Source organism: Narcine bancroftii, chromosome 10 (genome assembly GCF_036971445.1).
Source record: "Narcine bancroftii isolate sNarBan1 chromosome 10, sNarBan1.hap1, whole genome shotgun sequence".
Classification (NCBI taxonomy): Eukaryota; Metazoa; Chordata; class Chondrichthyes; order Torpediniformes; family Narcinidae; genus Narcine; species Narcine bancroftii.
This window is the reverse complement of record NC_091478.1, coordinates 34634368-34652213: the sequence shown is the minus strand read 5'-3', so window position 1 is coordinate 34652213 and position 17846 is coordinate 34634368. Positions and strand designations below refer to the sequence as shown.

Here is a 17846-nt window from a genome sequence, read left to right as displayed (position 1 = left end):
GACCGCTTCCACAATCGCCTGGGCCTCCTTTTCAATGGCGGAGTGCCCTAGCTTGGAACCGTAGAGGGTCCTGGAAAAGAACACGACAGGGTGCCCCCCCCTTGATTGAGGGTAGCAGCGAGGGCCACCTCTGAGGTATCTCTCCACCTGGAAGGGGAAGTCCTAATCCACAGCCTGCATCGTGGCATCTGCGATGTCTTGCCTGATGCGGGTGAAGGCTGCCTGCACTTTGGGTGGGAGGGGAAAAGTTGTGACTTGGGCCAGTGGACAAGCCTTGTCCGAGAAGTGAAGGACCCACTACAAGTAATAAGAGAACAGGCCCAGGCACCTGTGGAGGGCTTTTAGCGTGGGGAGGGGAAGGTAACTCCATTAATGGGCGCATCCTTTCCGGATCTGGACCGACGACTCCATGGGCCACAATGTACCCCAGGATGGAGAGGTGGGTGGTGCTGAACACACACTTCTCCTTGTTATAAGTGAGATTCAGCTCAGCAGCCGTCTGGAGGAATTTTTCCAGGTTAGCATCATGGCTGGACACAGCCGCAGATAGTGATGTTATCCAGATATAGAAATGTTGCCTTTAGCTTATGCCAGTCTACCATGCGATCCATCTCCTGCTGGAAGACAGAGACCCCGTTTGTGACCCCAAAAGGAACCCGGCAGAATTCGTACATGCCCCCATCCGCCTCAAAGGCAGTGTAGGGCTTGTCCTTCGGGTGGATAGGGATTTGGTGAATCGCCGACTTCAGGTCAATCGTGGAGAAAATCCGATCGCAGGCAATCTCATTGGCCATGTCAGCAATCCTCAGCAGGGGGTAGGCATCCAGCTAGGTTTACCGATTAATGGTCTGGCTGTAATCCACGACCATCCTCGGCTTACTTCTCCCTTTGACTACCAGGACTTGGGCTCTCCAAGGGCTGTTACTGGGCTCTATAACGCCTTCCGCCAGGAGCCACCGCACCTTCGCCTTGATGAAGACCCTGTCTGCAGCGTAAAAGTGCCTACTTCTGGTGGCAATCGGCTTACAGCCTAGCTCAAGATGTTGGAAGAGCGCCAGTGGGGTGATGCACAGTGTGGAGAGGCCGCAGGTTGGCTGGGGCTGGTAGGTTGGCGTGCTGTGCAATGTGAGTGGAGGTTGGGGGTCCTCAAAGGCAAGGGTGACATTCTGCAGGTGGGACTGGAAATCTAGGCCCAGGAGGAGTGGTGCGCAGATTTTGGGCATGACCAGGTGCCTGAATCCCCTTCCCACCGTTATAGCGACCAAACACTGCCCGAGGGTACCAACAGTCTTATCCTTGGTGGCAAGGTGGTGGAGTGGACCTTTAACCTTAGGGAGTGGGCCACACTTGGGTGAATGAAGCTCTCGGTGCAGCCACTGTCCAACAGGCACTTTTTTACCTGCCAGTTGACTTGCACGTCCATTATCGAGTGCCCGAGATTGTGGGAAAGATCCCTGGTCAGTGTGGTGGTGGCCAGGACCACCTCAGAGTCAGAGTCGTCACTATCTGGAGGGATGGGGAGTGTCGATAGGATGGCCTAGTCATCGCCCATGTTGACCACGTTAACATTGGTCGTGAGGTGAAGCATACAGTAGTCGATGGCCTTCGGAGGCGTGGGGAGTGTCGGTAGGCCGCCTGGTCGTCGCCCGTGTTGACCATGTCATTCTCAACATTGTCGGGGGCTCTCCGTGTCAGGTGCTGCCTGGCCCAAGATGGCGGCGGCAGGTGGGGACCCACTGTGTGGCTGGCCTCCTTCTCCAGCTGTGTCCACTGCACCGGGGGAAGTGATGTAATCACGGCCGGCAGCAGTGATATCATCACATCAGCCGGAAATGACGCCACACCATGAGCCGGACGTAACATTGCTGTAGTTCTCAGCGAGCGGCGAGGGCGAGGGCTGGTTCAGATGCTCGGGGCACACGCTGTGACGGTCACTGGCTGGGCTGGATGTTGCGCGGTCGAAGTCGGGGAAGACAGAAGTCGTTGTGGGGACAATGGCGCCATTCAGCAAGCACACATGGGGGTGTCCACAGGGGAGGTAGAGAGGTCATAGAGGGCCGCTGAGCTGCTGTCAAGTTTAGAGAGGCACACTTTTGCAAAGTGGCCTTTCTTGCCACATCAGGAACAATACAGGTTCCTAGCTGGGCAGTTTTGGTGTGATCATCGATCTGACCTGCACCAGGACCCACAGTACTTACAGGGACGCCAGGAACCTGCCGCAGCGACTTTCTCCTCCCCAACTCGGCCTGGGGCTGCAGCTGCAGTATGAGAGGGCCATGAGGGAGCCTGGGGAAAACCGGAATTGAAGGCTTCGATGTGCAGGGCTGCTGCTTCCAGGGTTTGGACCACTTCCACAGTCCTGGTTAGTGCATAGATGTTGTCTTCCAGCTGCTTCTATCGGATGGCCCTCGAGCGTAGTCCTCGGATGAAGGCATCCCGGATCAGCCTCTCAACCTCCTCTACACCTACCCCGGGTTCAGCTAGACATGGTCGGTCCAACTCTCGCAAGTGTCCCAGGTAAGACTCAGCCATCTCCCCGAGTTGCTGGGCTCAGGTGTTGAGGAGGTACCTTGCACAGACTACATTCATGGGGGGCTTGTACAAGTTCTCAAGAGTTTACATTCATGGGGGGCTTGTACAAGTTCTCAAGAGTTTCCATTGTGTTCTTGTATGTGGTGCAGCCTTAGGTTACCTGGAAGGCTCGGGGACCCTGCTTTGACTGGAGTAGGACCACCCTCTTCTGTTTGGAGTCCAGGATATCGCCCTCATGTGCCTCGATGATTACCTCGACCGCATGCTGCCAGATCTTGAAGCGTGTCTGGGCTTCTGGGTGGCATGGATCGACCTCGAGGCTCCCTGCGCACAGGAGTTTTTCCATGGCAGCCATGGGAAAATTTTGTGGATTAAATTGTGGTGCACTGTTAGACAGAATCAGACACACACAAGGTAAAGACTGAACAACAGGCTTTAATCCACAAAAACCTCCACAGAGCCAGGCTGGTTGTGTCTGCAGTAACTCAGTGTGAGGCCTCAGGAGGGCGGCACAGGCTTATATCCCGGAGGGTAATTGACATCCGACTGGGTGGGGCTTGATCCATTCAGGCCGACTGATTGGCAGCCGGCCAGGTATTGTCCTGACCCCTTACTCTCCTGCAGGTACAGAGGTTTCCCCCTGCAGTAGGCTTGTGGTGTACCACTACAGTGTCTGCTTTTCGGCTCGATAGCGTCTCACACCTTCCTTCCCCTGATCAGTTCATCACCTTTCCTCTCCTTCCTCCTATCCATGACCAATTATCAGTCTGTGCCCTGCTGTTTTTTTAAATCCTTCTCCACAACCTTTTTAATTCAGGTGCCCACCTCCTTTGTACACATCTTGAAGAAGGGCTCTGTCCCAAAATGTTGAGCTCCTATGGACACTGAGATCTTACAGCATCTTTGGGTTCAACGAATAGGTCAGTGCCCGTGATGGACTTGACTATGCTTGGCAAATTCTGCAGCCTTTTCAGTTCCATTGCTGAACCATGATGCAACTAAACAGTATACTTTCCACAGTACAACTGTAAAAGCTTCAACAAAATGCCAAATCCACGGACCTCTTAGAAGGTAGAGGTGTTGGTGTGCCTTCTTCAGTTACTTTGATGCTTTCTCTACAAAAGAGGTCCTCAGATATGTGGACTCCCAGGAATTTTACCTCCATCCCATCAATGCAGACGTGCGTGTGCTCACTTGGCCTCCCCTTTATACAATCCGCAATAAGCTTCTTAGACTTGCTGACTTTGAGAACAAGTTGTTGTTCTGCCACCACAGAACCAGATTTTCAATCTCCATCCTTCATTCTGACTCAGCATTTCCCATTATTCGGCCAAAAACGGCAGTGTCATCGGCAAATGTCCAGACTGTGTTGGAGCTCATCTTGACTAAGCAATCAGGAGTGCACAGGGGACTTAAGCACACAGCTTTGACATGTCCTTGCATTGATGATCTCCGAGGAGGTGATGATATTGCCAATCTGCACTGATGAAGAAGTCAGAATCTAAAGTCCCAGCTCCCTGAAAGTTCAGCTGTCATGATGGTGCTAAACATAGAGCTATCTTCTTTGGCTTGGCTTCGCGGACGAAGATTTATGGAGGGGGTAAAAAGTCCACGTCAGCTGCAGGCTCGTTTGTGGCTGACCAGTCCGATGCGGGACAGGCAGACACGATTGCAGCGGTTGCAAGGGAAAATTGGTTGGTTGGGGTTGGGTGTTGGGTTTTTCCTCCTTTGCCTTTTGTCAGTGAGGTGGGCTCTGCGGTCTTCTTCAAAGGAGGCTGCTGCCCGCCAAACTGTGTGGCGCCAAGATGCACGGTTTGAGGCGTTATCAGCCCACTGGCGGTGGTCAATGTGGCAGGCACCAAGAGATTTCTTTAGGCAGTCCTTGTACCTTTTCTTTGGTGCACCTCTGTCACGGTGGCCAGTGGAGAGCTCGCCATATAATACGATCTTGGGAAGGCGATGGTCCTCCATTCTGGAGACGTGACCCATCCAGCGCAGCTGGATCTTCAGCAGCGTGGACTCGATGCTGTCGACCTCTGCCATCTCGAGTACCTCGACGTTAGGGGTGTGAGCGCTCCAATGGATGTTGAGGATGGAGCGGAGACAACGCTGGTGGAAGCGTTCTAGGAGCCGTAGGTGGTGCCGGTAGAGGACCCATGATTCGGAGCCGAACAGGAGTGTGGGTATGACAACGGCTCTGTATACGCTTATCTTTGTGAGGTTTTTCAGTTGGTTGTTTTTCCAGACTCTTTTGTGTAGTCTTCCAAAGGTGCTATTTGCCTTGGCGAGTCTGTTGTCTATCTCATTGTCGATCCTTGCATCTGATGAAATGGTGCAGCCGAGATAGGTAAACTGGTTGACCGTTTTGAGTTTTGTGTGCCCGATGGGCATGCCTAGCGCGGAATGCCACACTGACCACCGGCTGGTTCGCTGCAAGCTCAACCTTCACTTCAAGCCAAAGCCCAGGAACAATAAAGCCCCCAGAAAGAGGTTCAATGTTGGAAAACTGCAGTCAGAAGAAGCGAGAGGAAACTTCCAGGCAAACCTCAAAGCAAAGCTCGACGTTGCAACCCGCCTCACGGACCCGTCCCCTGAAACCCTCTGGGATCAGTTGAAGACTACCATACTGCAATCCACTGAAGAGGTACTGGGCTTCTCCTCCAGGAAAAACAAGGACTGGTTTGACGAAAACAGCCAGGAAATCCAGGAGCTGCTGGCAAAGAAGCGAGCTGCCCACCAGGCTCACCTTACAAAGCCGTCCTGTCCAGAGAAGAAACAAGCCTTCCGTCGCGCATGCAGCGCACCATTTCAACTTCAGCGCAAACTCCGGGAGATCCAAAATGAGTGGTGGACTAGCCTCGCCAAACGAACACAGCTCAGCGCGGACATTGGCGACTTCAGGGGTTTCTACGAGGCTCTAAAGGCTGTGTACGGCCCCTCACATAGAACTATAGTCAGGGAACAACTGCCTGATGTAAGTGCTCTTGCTCTCCTGTTGTCCTAATGCAGAGTGGAGGGCCAGCAACATTTTCCTGGCAATTAGCTTGCTGTCTGTTTAAATCAAGAATAATTTGCCACTACTTATAATGTTATTAAGATATTTTATTGAAAGCAAGCATGGATAGAACCTGACAATGCACACATAATGATCAGCAGAGAACATCTTATATTTATATTGAACATTATACCTTGGATACAGGTAAAAGTCTCCAGAGGTCAATTTCACCTTCCATGCCACAGACACTTCAGATGAGTCCATGTGATATTCCAAGAGTCTGCCCCTTCTTGTCCTCTTTCACTATGCTAGTTGGAATGCCCTGAATCCTTGGCTAAATAACTCTACATTTACCTTTACTTGAACTATTTATAATATTATTATGCCTGTCCACATGTCAGTATTTCATCTAATCCTAAGCACCCTCTCTAATTTGTACTGTTTAATTTCTGAAATGCCAGAATAACGCCATCCTCCCAAACTGGGTGCGCCAGAGAACTGCTGTGTATCATCTCTATTTTCATTTCCAGTTACCTTCTAAATCCATTATCATCCCAACTGGAGATCTGGTGAAATGTTCTTCTTGGTTGTTAAGTTGACTACCTGAGACCGTAAACTTCAATTCCAGTTTTCGATTAAATTTTGAAATTCCATTCATTTGGCATTCATCACATGCACTTCCAAGCAAGCAGGCTTCCAATCCCCCTCCGGCCCCAGCACCTTGGACCCATGGTATGAGGAATGTGATGCTGCCATTCCATTCATTTGGTCAAGGCAGACATAGCCTTTGTTTTGAAACTCCCAGAAATGTTCCTGGGATAATAGGTCAAAGAATTGTGGAAGGGTGGCAGGAGCCCTCATTTGGCTCCAATTGTTGTCATTTCCCCAAATCCCTTTGTTTCTTTCCACATTTAAATAGAAGAGGTGAAGCAAAGTGACTAAATTCTATTTGATCATTGTTACTGTTCTTAAAAGGAACCTAAAGATTGAGTGCAGTTACAAAATGATTTTCTATAAAAATTAGACCATCATGAATAAGACTCTTATTCAACGTTGCTAATGGAATACAATAAGTCAAACTACTCCATCCAGACCTTCATTGGAACAAGGAGGATCATTGTATTTGTTCAAACATCATCACAGTCAATCAATGGAGAGGTTTAGTTTAGAAAGAGCACTCAGATATTCCTCATTGCCAGGATCAAACTTCAAGGCCTTTTTAAAGTGTTCAATAGCTTCAGACTTCTTACCATGCAGCTGACACAATAATCCTTTGGCACCAAGGGCATTGCTATCATGTGGATTCTTGGAAATCTTCCTGTTTACCAACCTTTCCAAATGATCACAACTTGTTTCCCATATCTTTGAGCCATTTTCAATTTGCACTGCTTTCTGCAATAGGTTGATGGCATTGGATTCAGACTTTCGCACGAACAGTTCAAATAACCCAGCATGTAAATATATTTTCTGCATGTTTTCTGGCCGAGCATCAACTAATTTTAATAGATTACCGTAGATCTCCCCTGCTTTGGAATGTTCTCCATTTTTTCTGCAGATGTCTGCAAAGTCCAGTTGCGATTTAATGGCTGATTTTGGACGGTGCTCAAATGCCTTTCCAAAATGAGTCTTACATTGATTGAACAATTCCATTTTCTGATGATATTCGGGATTTTGTGGATCATTGCTCAGTGAATTGCTGATCAGTTCAAGTAGTTTGATTCTGTAACACATACCTATCTGGTCATGTAGGACACTAGAATGTGGAGTGATTTCTAGTGCTTTCTTCAACAGCTCTATTGCTTTTTCCACATTTTGTTCGAGTCTGTAATATTTTGCAGCATTTCGAAGCACTTTTGGAAACTCCGAGGTTTTCTGCAATGCTTGTTCAACTAATTCATTTGCTTCTGACTTTTGCTTGATCTCACGCAGTTTTAGAGCCAACATTATCATGGCCAGAGAGTCATCTGGATCAAGCTCCAGCACACGTCGCAGATACTTCATTGATTTTCTCCCTTCATGATTCTCTGGAGTACCAGGAATTGCTTCCAGTCGAAACAGTACGGTTGCATAGCCCATGATCCATTCTGTGTCTTCAGGATCTTCCTCCAGAGCCTTCTCAAAACATTCTCTTGCCTCCTCATAGAATTGAGCTGTGGACCTCAACAATGACCATCCCTTCTCCCCGTACACTTCAGGGATCATCGCTGTATAGCAAGGGCCATCAGTGAGTGGTTTGCAGATCATCTCCAGCTTGTCGAGGTAGGACTGGGCCTCGGTCAGTTGTCCCATGTGGTAATGTACCCAGGCATAGTTTCCATACATGACGATGCTTCTTCTCTCAAACTCATCTTTGTGGTTCTCCTTCAGAATCTTCTCAGCTTCTTTTAAGTTTTGAATCGCTTCTTCATAGTTTCCCTGGAGGCAGTTCACAAAAGCAAGATGGTTGTAGGATCTGGCTTCATACTTCAAACGCAGAGTGATGGAATCTTGCAGTCTGTACATCAAATCGTCCATGTCGACACTTTCCTTCTGTGGGCTCCACGTGAAATGACATTGAAGTTGATCGAGTTTCTCTTTTAACAATTCTTTTAGTGTGTTGCTGCAAGAGAAGGAAATTCATAAAATTCCATCTCAGACCAGCCTTCAATGCTACAAACAGAAGATCAAGCAAGCGGGATATACATACTGTATGTTCTAATGCGTGTGAACCCAATTTGATAATGAAATTGAGGGAGGAGTCACTGATGGTGTGTGTGTGTGTGTCTGCATATCTGTATAAGGTTGTATGTTTATCTGTGTGTCTGCATATGTGAACTTGCATGTATCTGTACATGCATGTGTGCACCCACATATGCCTTAATACATATGCAAAGGTTCTGCAATGGAGCCAGTCATGTTGAACTTCCTGGCTATTGGACAATGGAATCTCCATTGGACTTTAGGCCACTCTGACACGGAAAGACTATGAAGCGCTCTTCTCAAATACAGCTGTCCACAGAAATTAATTTCTATCTTGGGTATTCTCGATGGTCTACAGGCAGTGAACCCAACCAATGTCTACAGGAGAGACCATTCTAATGAATACTAGTGTCAAAAAGGCTGTGAAGTTGCCAGAGCACTTTTGTCAATGTTTGTTTCCAGCAGGGAAGGAGAACAATAGATTTAAAAGTTGGCAGAGTGAAGTGAGAGCCAGTCACGTTGAAGCAGCGACCAATGATAGCAGCTAGGAAAAGGTTTGCAGGCTCTAGTGGAGCTGCCATTTTGAAAAGAGCGCTATGATGTCCAAGTGTTGCTGGTGATCAAAGTGTGGCCTTTTGTAAATTAGGACTTCATTGAGGTGGGTGAGCATCACTTATGGAAGGGCAAAGTAAGATTTAACCTTTTCCCCCTTTTATTCAATAGCCAATGATATCGGTCAATGGTGTTGCCTTGATGATAGGAAACAAAGGGTGGTAGTAGTGGGCTGTTACCCAGCTTGGAGGCCTGTGACCAGTGGTGTGCCACAGGGATCAGCACTGGGCCACACTGGATGCCATTGTACTTAGCCTGGGTAGTAAGTTTATAGATGGCAAATTAGTTTTATAGAAGACAGTGAAGAAGGTTCTCCAAGATTATAAGAGAATCTAGATCAACTGAAATGAAAGATAGAATATAACTCAGACAAATGTGAGATGATTAACTTTGGCAGTTTAAAAAAGGGCAAGACTTAGATGGGTAATAATAGGACCCTAGGTCGTGTCATAGAATAGAGACACTTGGGGCTATGGTACATAGTTCCATAAAAGTAGCAAAACTGCTAGACATAGTGGTGAAGAAGATGTTTGGCACACTTGCCTTCATCCGTCAAGGCAATGAGTAAAGGAGAGTCACGTTACAATTGCAGAAACCATTGATGAGACTGCACTTTGAGTATTGTGCATGGTTCAGGTTACCCAGAAGTGGGGAAGATGTTGTTCAGCCAGAAAAGATCCAGAATGTTACCAGAACTGCTAGGCTTTAATCATAAGGAGAGACTGGTTAGCCTGGGACATTTCTCCCTGAAGCATAGGAGACGGGGGGGGGGGGGGGGGGGGGGGGGTGGGGGGGGGGGTCCTTATAGATGTTTATAAATTCATGAGGGACAGACATAAGGTAAATTGCTTTGCATTTTTTTCTCAGAATAGAAGAATCTATAAACTTGAGGGAATAAATTTAAAGTGAGAAGGGGAAGCTACAAAAGTGACCTGAAGAACCTTCTCACAGAGAGGTGGTGAGCAAATGGAATGAGTTGGCCAGAGGATGAAGTAGAGGTGTAATGTTGCAAAGACATTTACACATGTGATTGGATATTAAAGGTTCAGAGGCATATGGGCTGAATGCAGTCAAATGGACATGTTTTGTTGGCATGGGCAAGTTGGGCCACAGAGCCTGCTTCCATACTGTAGAAATCGATGACTCCATGGGGGACCAGGACAAGAATCGTGCAGGGGTCTACTCTGACTGTTCCCCTCTCAAAAAAATATATTAGTATCCATCCAATAGAAAATGAGAACACATCAACAGGGGAATAGAGGAGGTGAATAGTCAGTCTTTTCTCTAAAATGAGAGGTCATAGGTTTTCGTTGAGTGGGGAATGATTTAGAAGGGACCTAAGGGACAACTTTTTCCACACGGAAAGTGGTGTGGATGTGGAAGAATTGCAAGAGGAAGTGGTGGAGATCGGAGCAATTACAAAATTTAAAAGATATTTGGAAAAGTAGGTAAGATAGGAATTGAAATACTCTTTACCTCATTTTCTTGATTGATTGGAGAAACACTAAATTCCTTCAGCTCACTTTAAGCTTTGAATTGATTGAGAAGGATATTCAAAACGTCTTAGCTGCTTCCTGAATGCTAAGGGAATCAAAAACCCCAAAGTAAAACTAAAACGCAGCTTACTGCCTGAAGCCTGGAGCCAATCAAAAACCACAATAACAGAGTTGGCAGCAACTGGTTGGTCGATCTGACAATTCTGCTTGCTCATTTACTTTCAGAATCACGATTTGCTTCATTGATGTTTCCCTGCCTTGATCTCTCTCATGGTACATCCAGAATGCTTTTAGGAAGGCTGGCTAGAGCGCTTTTTCCGCTTCTGAAGGTCTCGGAGCTTGAAAGGACCTCGACTTACTGAGATGCAACATCTCAGGTCTTTTCATTAAAAATCTACATGGAGTGCCCTTAAGAGTGCAGGCTTTGACATGTGGGGAATGTCAGGGTGGTCCGGAGGACTCAGTGTCAGGTAACTGTGCCCGATCCTGACCTCTGGTGCTGTCGGTGTGGAGCTTGCACTTTCTCCCTGGGCCTGCTGTGGTACATGGATGGAAGAGGTATAGAGGGCTATGGGCTGAGTGCAGATCAGTGGGACTAGGAAAAAATGGTTTGGCACAGACTAGAGGCGGCCTGTTTCAGTGCCGTAATTGTTCTACGGTTTGAAACTCTGGAAGCCTGAACAACAACAGAAAATGCTGAGAATGTTTACTTTGAGTAGTTGCTGAACTCAGTGACTGGACTGTAATCTGGCGAGTCAGGAGAAAATGTTCTTGTGTTGAAAGCTCACGGCCTGAAATTATAACTCTATTTTTCTTTTCACATCTGCAGCCTGGCAGAATAAATAGAATCAACTCTCTGTATCAAGCTGTTTTAAGGCATTGCCTGATATTTTTGTAAACACGCTCCCATGCAATGGTTAAAGCAGAAACTCAGATAAAGAATGCCAGTGTTCAGTACCTCATTGTGTCCAATAGAGTCAGTGCTCGTTAAATTTCTTTCACAGCTAAAGCTGCACTTTTAAAGTTGACTCCATCAAATAGGATGTTCCAAGTTTCGATTTCCTGATGGTGAATAGAAACTTAACCCGGAAAATGAAAGTAGCATCTTTAAATAATGACAAGACTGAGGTGACAACACGTGCTGACGCAGAACTGACTGGATCCAATCACAAACACTAGGTTGCTTGGCAACAGAAATAAATCGTGGTTCATCAGACTCGCCCTGATTGGTCAACCTTTTTCTGCCTGTTTATCATGACTGGAAGCCCTCACAAGTTGACCTTAATGATTTGTGCTTCCCTCCTTTTCTTTTTTTAAGGCCTCATTCGAAACTGCGTAAAGGTGTGTTGTTCGGGTTTGTGTGGGTCCCACAGGTTAAGAACAAGACCAAAGTCCAGGCACAAAGCACATGTTTATTTCAGGGATGGAAATGAGACAACAGGGTCGATATGTTCAGCAAACTTCTACACATACACAATACGCAGAGGGATAAATATACACTTTCGGATGACAAGGGGGAAACCGACAGAAACTGGAGAAATTACAAGAGCATATACATTCAACAATCAGATCAAGGTGATATTACGTGCCCCCACTCCTTGACCTGTACGGAGACAGCTCTAGCTACCTAGCCTTGAGACTCACCCCAACCCAGTCTGGAAGGTGATACCTACATGCCACGAGGAGTCCAAAGAGACAGAACATTAAGGGGCACATGGTCCTTTATAGTTCTGGGGGCAAAGCTGGGGGGCCAATCGTAAGGGTCAGCATCGGCCCTAATGGTTGCTGTGGCCAATGGCTCGAAGCCAATTGCAGGGGTGAACTGAGGTGATTCACCTGCGCCAATTGGGTGAAGGTCCAGGGCTGAGTCTGGGCAGGCTGCCTGGACTGCAGCATCTGGTGATTTAGGGAGCCAATCGTAAGGGTCACCTTGATGGCGTGGGGTAAGTCTTTGACCTTGATTGGCAGGTAGTGGGTCCTCTGAACAGGAGTGCAGCAGACAAGGTGACTGAAGTATTGGTAGCAGTGAGCTTCTCACAGTTCCTGATCCCATTTTTGGGTGCAGCCTTACTGGTCCCCAAATTCCTGTTTTAATTCTGGGTTGAAGGTCCTTGGACACTGAAGATTCCTCCTTCCACCCCCTCTCCATCGCAGCCCACCGCAGAAAGTGGTGTAAAGAAATGGCAGAGGCAGTCTATGGAAACTTCAGCAAATGTGACGTCATGAAATAATTCTCATGAGCATAGGTAATGTGTGCCACTGTTCTGATAAAATGGCCACACTCATAAACACATAGAAAACTTTACAGCACAATGCAGGCCTTTTGGCCCACAAAGTTATGCTGAACATGCTCCTACCTTAGAAGTTACTAGGCTTTCCCATAGTCCTCTGTTTTCTAACCTCAATATACCTATCCAAAAGTCTCTTAAAGGACCCTAATGTATCCACCTCCACTACCATTGCTGGCAGCCCATTCTATGCACTCTCTGCATGAAAGACTTACCCCTGATGTGATGCATTGAGGAAGCAGCAAGGAAGCACAAAACTCAAAAGACTGTACAACAGGCTTTATTCCAGTGAAAGTCTGAACACCATTTCAAGCCTTGGTGGCTCCCCATATGACTGGCTCAGGAGGGGCCGGCTCAGCTTTATATTCAGATCGGCTGATTGACAGCCAGCCAGGTGGAGCCAGCCCTTTAGGAGGTCTTCCTGCAGGTACAGAGATCACCTCCTGCAGTAGGCTGGTGGTTGTATCACCGCATTTACCCCCTTATTAAAAATGTCCTGGGGGTGTGGGGATGGGTGGGGGTGTGTAAATAGTGCAGGGTGGTATTTACAGATTCAGGTGGTCTGGCAGCCGTTGGAATCTCTGGGACCATCGCAGGGTTGGGTCCCTGTCAAAGGTCGGTGAGGGCATGGTTGCTGCCTGAGGGTTGGCTGGGTCCAGTGTAGGTGTGGCAGGCATCGGTGTGGGCAGCATGTTGTCTAACTGTACGTCTGTCCGCGGGAGGGGGTGCCATGTGGGTGTGCTCCGCTAAGGAGTGGGGTCATCTTGGGGTCCGAGTCACAGCTCCCCAATGGCTGAGGCAAGTAGCGGCCAGCGGGGGAGCGTGGGTGGGCAATCAGGTATGCGCCCATGTTGACTACATTGTCCCGTCGATGTGGTGCCTGCGTTGTGGCAGTTGGGGCCCAGTTGGCCCAAGGTGGCGGTGCCCGGTGGATGCCCGTGGTGACGGTGCAGTCAGGCGATATGATCAGCAGTGAAGCTGGAAGTGACGTTGTTAGAAACAGAAGTACCTTCACAGAAATTGCTCGAGACAAAAATTGAGAACAAAGAACATTTATTTTACAACAATGCAAAGTTGGGTGCTTCCCCTTGCCCTGGGAATACACACATACACTGGGGCTCACCCAACTTTTATACAGTTGATTTCAGTATAGGAATACCCTCCCCCTTACATTCTTCTGCCTCCTGGATAGGTTTGGCATTAGGCAATCCTGCCTGCCTACGTGCTGTTTCTGTGAGCTTGGAGGACCAGGGGGTATCCTGTTGGTGTCTCATCATGTCATTATCCTCATTGTCCTTATTCACAAACCTGTCTTTGTTCTAATTTACACCTTCCCGACCCTCAGGGCTGTATCCCCTTCTTATGTAGAACTGGCTAACTGTCTAAGGCTTAGGCTTACTAATTACATATGCAAACCTGCTAATTCTATCTGGGGCTAGAAGACCCTTATCTTATTCAGACTAACTCTACTTCCTACATTCTATTATCTATTGTCTATCCTTATCTCATTCATACCATATCTTACTCAGACTGATTCTGCTTCCTGCATTCTAATATCCATTTCTTATCCTGTTCATACTGGCTTTTATTCATCTGCCCATGTATCAATTTTAGTTTCTTCATTTTCATATTTTTATATCAGTTGTACTCATCTCTCACAATGATCAGTGTTACTGATCTCTTACAATCCTCACTATTCTTTTAGATCAGTATTACTGATCTCTTAACTGAAAATGTATTATTTGAAAACTTGGTCTTTTTCCCAGCTGGCAGTAAACGAACTGCAGTCTCAGTGTCATCAGATAGAAGTTGGGAAACATACATCCTTTGGGTGGTAGTGTTCTGACGAGGGGGGTCGATAAATTAAAAAGTGCACACAAGTCTTTAGGCAGGGGAGCACCATAATGGTCAGAATAGCAAGTCCAGCTGCTATAAGGGCTGTGGCTATCAGAGCTCACGTCTCGTTTACAACTGGAACTCCTCTTAACGAGGTGGTGCTTATCATTCTGAATGTCTGAGGGACCCAAAGGATGTTTGAGAAGAGACCAAGTTGGGGAGGGTTTGTGTGTTGCAGCTTGTCTGCTAACATTAGCATGAGTATCATTGAACTTGTGAGTGCAAGCCTGTCTGTGTACATTAGCATATGTATTAACTGTATCTCTGCCACATGTACAATCCTGACTACCATTCTGTCTGTCTTTATCCCACCATCTCCTTTGTGCTGTCCCTTTAAAACTCCGGTCTTTAACACCTGTGTAGGCTAAAATACAAATTAAATCTACTCCACTAAAGCTGTTGAATTCCGCTGGTCCGTGTTGGAATCCCTTGTTAACCCATATCCCACTATGACTATACATTATATCTATGCCCTGTCTACATTCTAAAGGAAAAAAATTGTCACCTCTGCTGCCCCTATTCCAGGAGGACTTAATACATCATGAGTAATTTAGGGATGTCCCAAAAACGGGGAACCAACAAGTAAACAATACAATAAATGGTAAAAACAACATTACAGCACTTTTTCCCGGCGTAGTGTAACTTTCAGATCAGAAGGATGAAGGACTGCACATCAGGTGGAGGGTAGATTATCAATGTCGTTAGTCTGTGGTTCAGCAGCTCATTTAATTCGTTGGATGTGGCTCCATTCCTTTTCTTTCATTCGCACGGCAGTATCTGTAATCAAAAGTACACAATAGGGGCCATCCCAGACAGGTTTTAGTTGGTGATCTTGCCATGCTTTTACATATACCCAATCACAAGGTTTAATAGAATGAATAGGATACTCCAGGGCTGGGCAGTAACAGCTGCATGTCTACTTTCTCCGTGAGCGCAGCCTGTTTGGCAGCTGCATCTGCCTGTCTGTTCCCCTGTGCTTCAGGACTGTCACCACTTTGATGGCTTCGTACATGAACTACAGCTATTTCCTCAGGTAATGTAAGAGCATCTAGAGATTGGACAATTGAGTTTTCATGGATCAACTTTTGTCCTTTTCCAGTTATCATTCCCCGCTCTTTCCAGATCTTCCCAAAGGTGTGCACTACACCAAAAGCGTACTTTGAGTCTGTGTAGATTGTGCCCACCTTGTTCTCTAGACCCTGGAGAGCTCTACAGAGGGCATACAATTCACAAGATTGTGCTGACCAATGACCGGGAAGATGACCAGCTTCAATCACCACTCCTTCTTTCCCATCCACTACACTATACCCGCTATAGCGAGTGCCATCAATGCAACAGGAAGATCCATCAATAAACCACCTTTCACCCTCCTGTAAAGGCTCATCGCTTAAATCCTCTCTGACTTTGGTCTGTAAATCTATTACCTGTAAACATACATGCTCTCACTCATTTATGGTATTGTCAGAATTTGGAGAAACCAAGAAAGCTGCTGGATTGTGTTCTTTATTCATAATCAGGGTCAAATCTTCCCTGTCCATTATGATCGCTTCATATTTTAAAATTCTAGAGTCTGTGAGCCACCTTCCAGCACGTTGTAAGAGAGTATTGCGGACTGTGTGAGGGGTGTGAACTATCATCGGGGCACCAAATGTAATCTTTCGTCCTTCCTCAACTAAAATAGTTGTGGCTGCGATGGCTTGCACACATTCTGGCCAACCACGACAAACAGGGTCTAAAACTTTTGACAGAAAAGCAACTGGCAGTCTACAGCCTGCCCTCTCTTGTGTTAGTACTCCGGTGGATACACCTCCTTTTGCATTGGTATATAGGTCAAATGGCTTATTTAGGTTGGGTAAAGCCAACACTGGGGCACTAATAAGGCGCTGTTTCACCAAGTTAAAATCTTTAATCTCTTCCTCTGTCCAGACAACAGCTTCGCCCCCTAGAATCGTGAGTTTATCATAGAGAAATCTGACCAGGCTAGAATAATTTTCAATCCAGATTCTACAGTATCCCACTAAACCAAGGAATTTCCTAAGTTCTTGGGCATTCTTGGGAGGGGGGGGGGGGGATCTGTAGAATACCACGTATCCTCTCTGGACTTATTTTCCTAGTTCCCTGACTTACCAGATGACCTAAGTATTTAACTTCTGATTGAACAAATTCTAATTTGGATTTGCTCACCCTGAGACCCTTATTCTCCAGAAAATTCAAAAGTTCAAAAGTATACTGTTTAACTAATTCGTACGTTTTTTCCGTAATTAACAAATCATCAACATATTGTATCAACTGACAATTCTCTCTCCGAGGAGCCTCCTCTAATATTTGTTCTAAGACCTGGGCGAATAAATTTGGTGATTCTGTAAAGCCCTGGGGAAGGACCGTAAATTTGGTGGTTCTTGCGTCCAGTAAAAGGATTTTCCCATTCAAAGGCAAACATGTCTCTGCTCTCTGTTGCTAACGGACAGGTCCAGAAAGCATCTTTGAGGTCAATCACACTAAACCATTTACTATGGGGATCGATTTTACCCATTATTGTATAGGGATTAGGTACAACCGGATGACGGGTGAGAATAATTTTGTTCAGCTCCCTCAAGTCCTCCACTAATCGATAGGTACCGTCTGGTTTTTGGACAGGTAAAATTGGGGTATTAAAAGGTGACATACAAGGTTCGAGTATACCATCTTTCACCAACTGGTCAATTACTGGCTGCAGCCCCTTTCGGCCAGCCATAGGATTTGGATACTGTTTTCGTCTAATTACTTGTTCAGAATCTTTTAAAGTAACTTGCAGGGGAGGAATATCTAACACTCCTCTATTGCCTCTTTCTGCCCATACTCCAGGATTTATTAGTTCTCGATCTTCCTCGCTTAATACATACAATTGAACTCCGATACCTGATTCCTGTGGTCTGGTGCCGATAGCCAATTGGTCCTGTAAATCTCGTCCTAACAAACAAACTCCAGCTTGGGGAACTAGTAAAATATCCTCTGTTATTACCTTTTCTCCCATTTGTATTCTTACATCTCTTAATACAGGGACTGTAAAGTCTCTTCCTCCTACTCCCGAAATCATCACTGTCCCCTCTATCTTAACACCCTCGGGTGGTTGTAAAATACTAGACCGGGCTGCCCCAGAATCTACTAAAAAGGTCATCTTGTCACTGTGGGGTCCTATGCTTAAATTTACCAATGGTTCTCCTTGCAGCCTCACGGTGTGTATTGACTGAGAACCGTGACCCCCCCCCCCCCCATTCATAATCTGCTTCCAACTGTCGGACTCTGGCTTTACCCTATCCTTAATTTAGTCTATGTGTCATCTGAGTCCAGCGTGTTTGTTAAATGAAG

The 17846-nt window shown here is 46.6% G+C and overlaps 2 protein-coding genes across 7 annotated transcripts in view; one reads left to right on the top strand and one right to left on the bottom strand.

Annotated features, from left to right (window-relative positions):
* The window catches only part of LOC138744442 (interferon-induced protein with tetratricopeptide repeats 1-like), a 76844-nt gene that overhangs the window by 51588 nt on the left and 7410 nt on the right, over positions 1 to 17846 (top strand). For 2 of the 5 annotated variants that reach the window (XM_069900614.1, XM_069900613.1), the window contains one exon: positions 2389 to 2517. The exons of 2 other annotated variants lie outside the window; for them this stretch is intronic. In XM_069900614.1, the coding sequence (XP_069756715.1) occupies positions 2389 to 2517 (129 nt within the window). Of the gene's footprint in view, positions 1 to 2388; positions 2518 to 17846 lie in introns of those variants that run through there. One more of the 5 variants, XM_069900617.1, reaches the window with a different exon arrangement.
* Positions 5614 to 11464, bottom strand: LOC138744443 (interferon-induced protein with tetratricopeptide repeats 5-like). Of its 2 annotated transcripts, none has more exons than XM_069900619.1 (2): positions 11273 to 11464; positions 5614 to 8126 (listed from the first exon to the last, which is right to left on the bottom strand). In XM_069900619.1, the coding sequence occupies exons 1-2, from the start codon at positions 11275 to 11277 to the stop codon at positions 6671 to 6673; spliced, it is 1461 nt and encodes a 486-aa protein (XP_069756720.1). In that variant the 5' UTR covers positions 11278 to 11464; the 3' UTR covers positions 5614 to 6670. The 2 variants fall into 2 exon arrangements, with proteins under 2 accessions (XP_069756720.1, XP_069756719.1); XM_069900618.1 differs by lacking the exon at positions 11273 to 11464 and adding an exon at positions 10295 to 10432.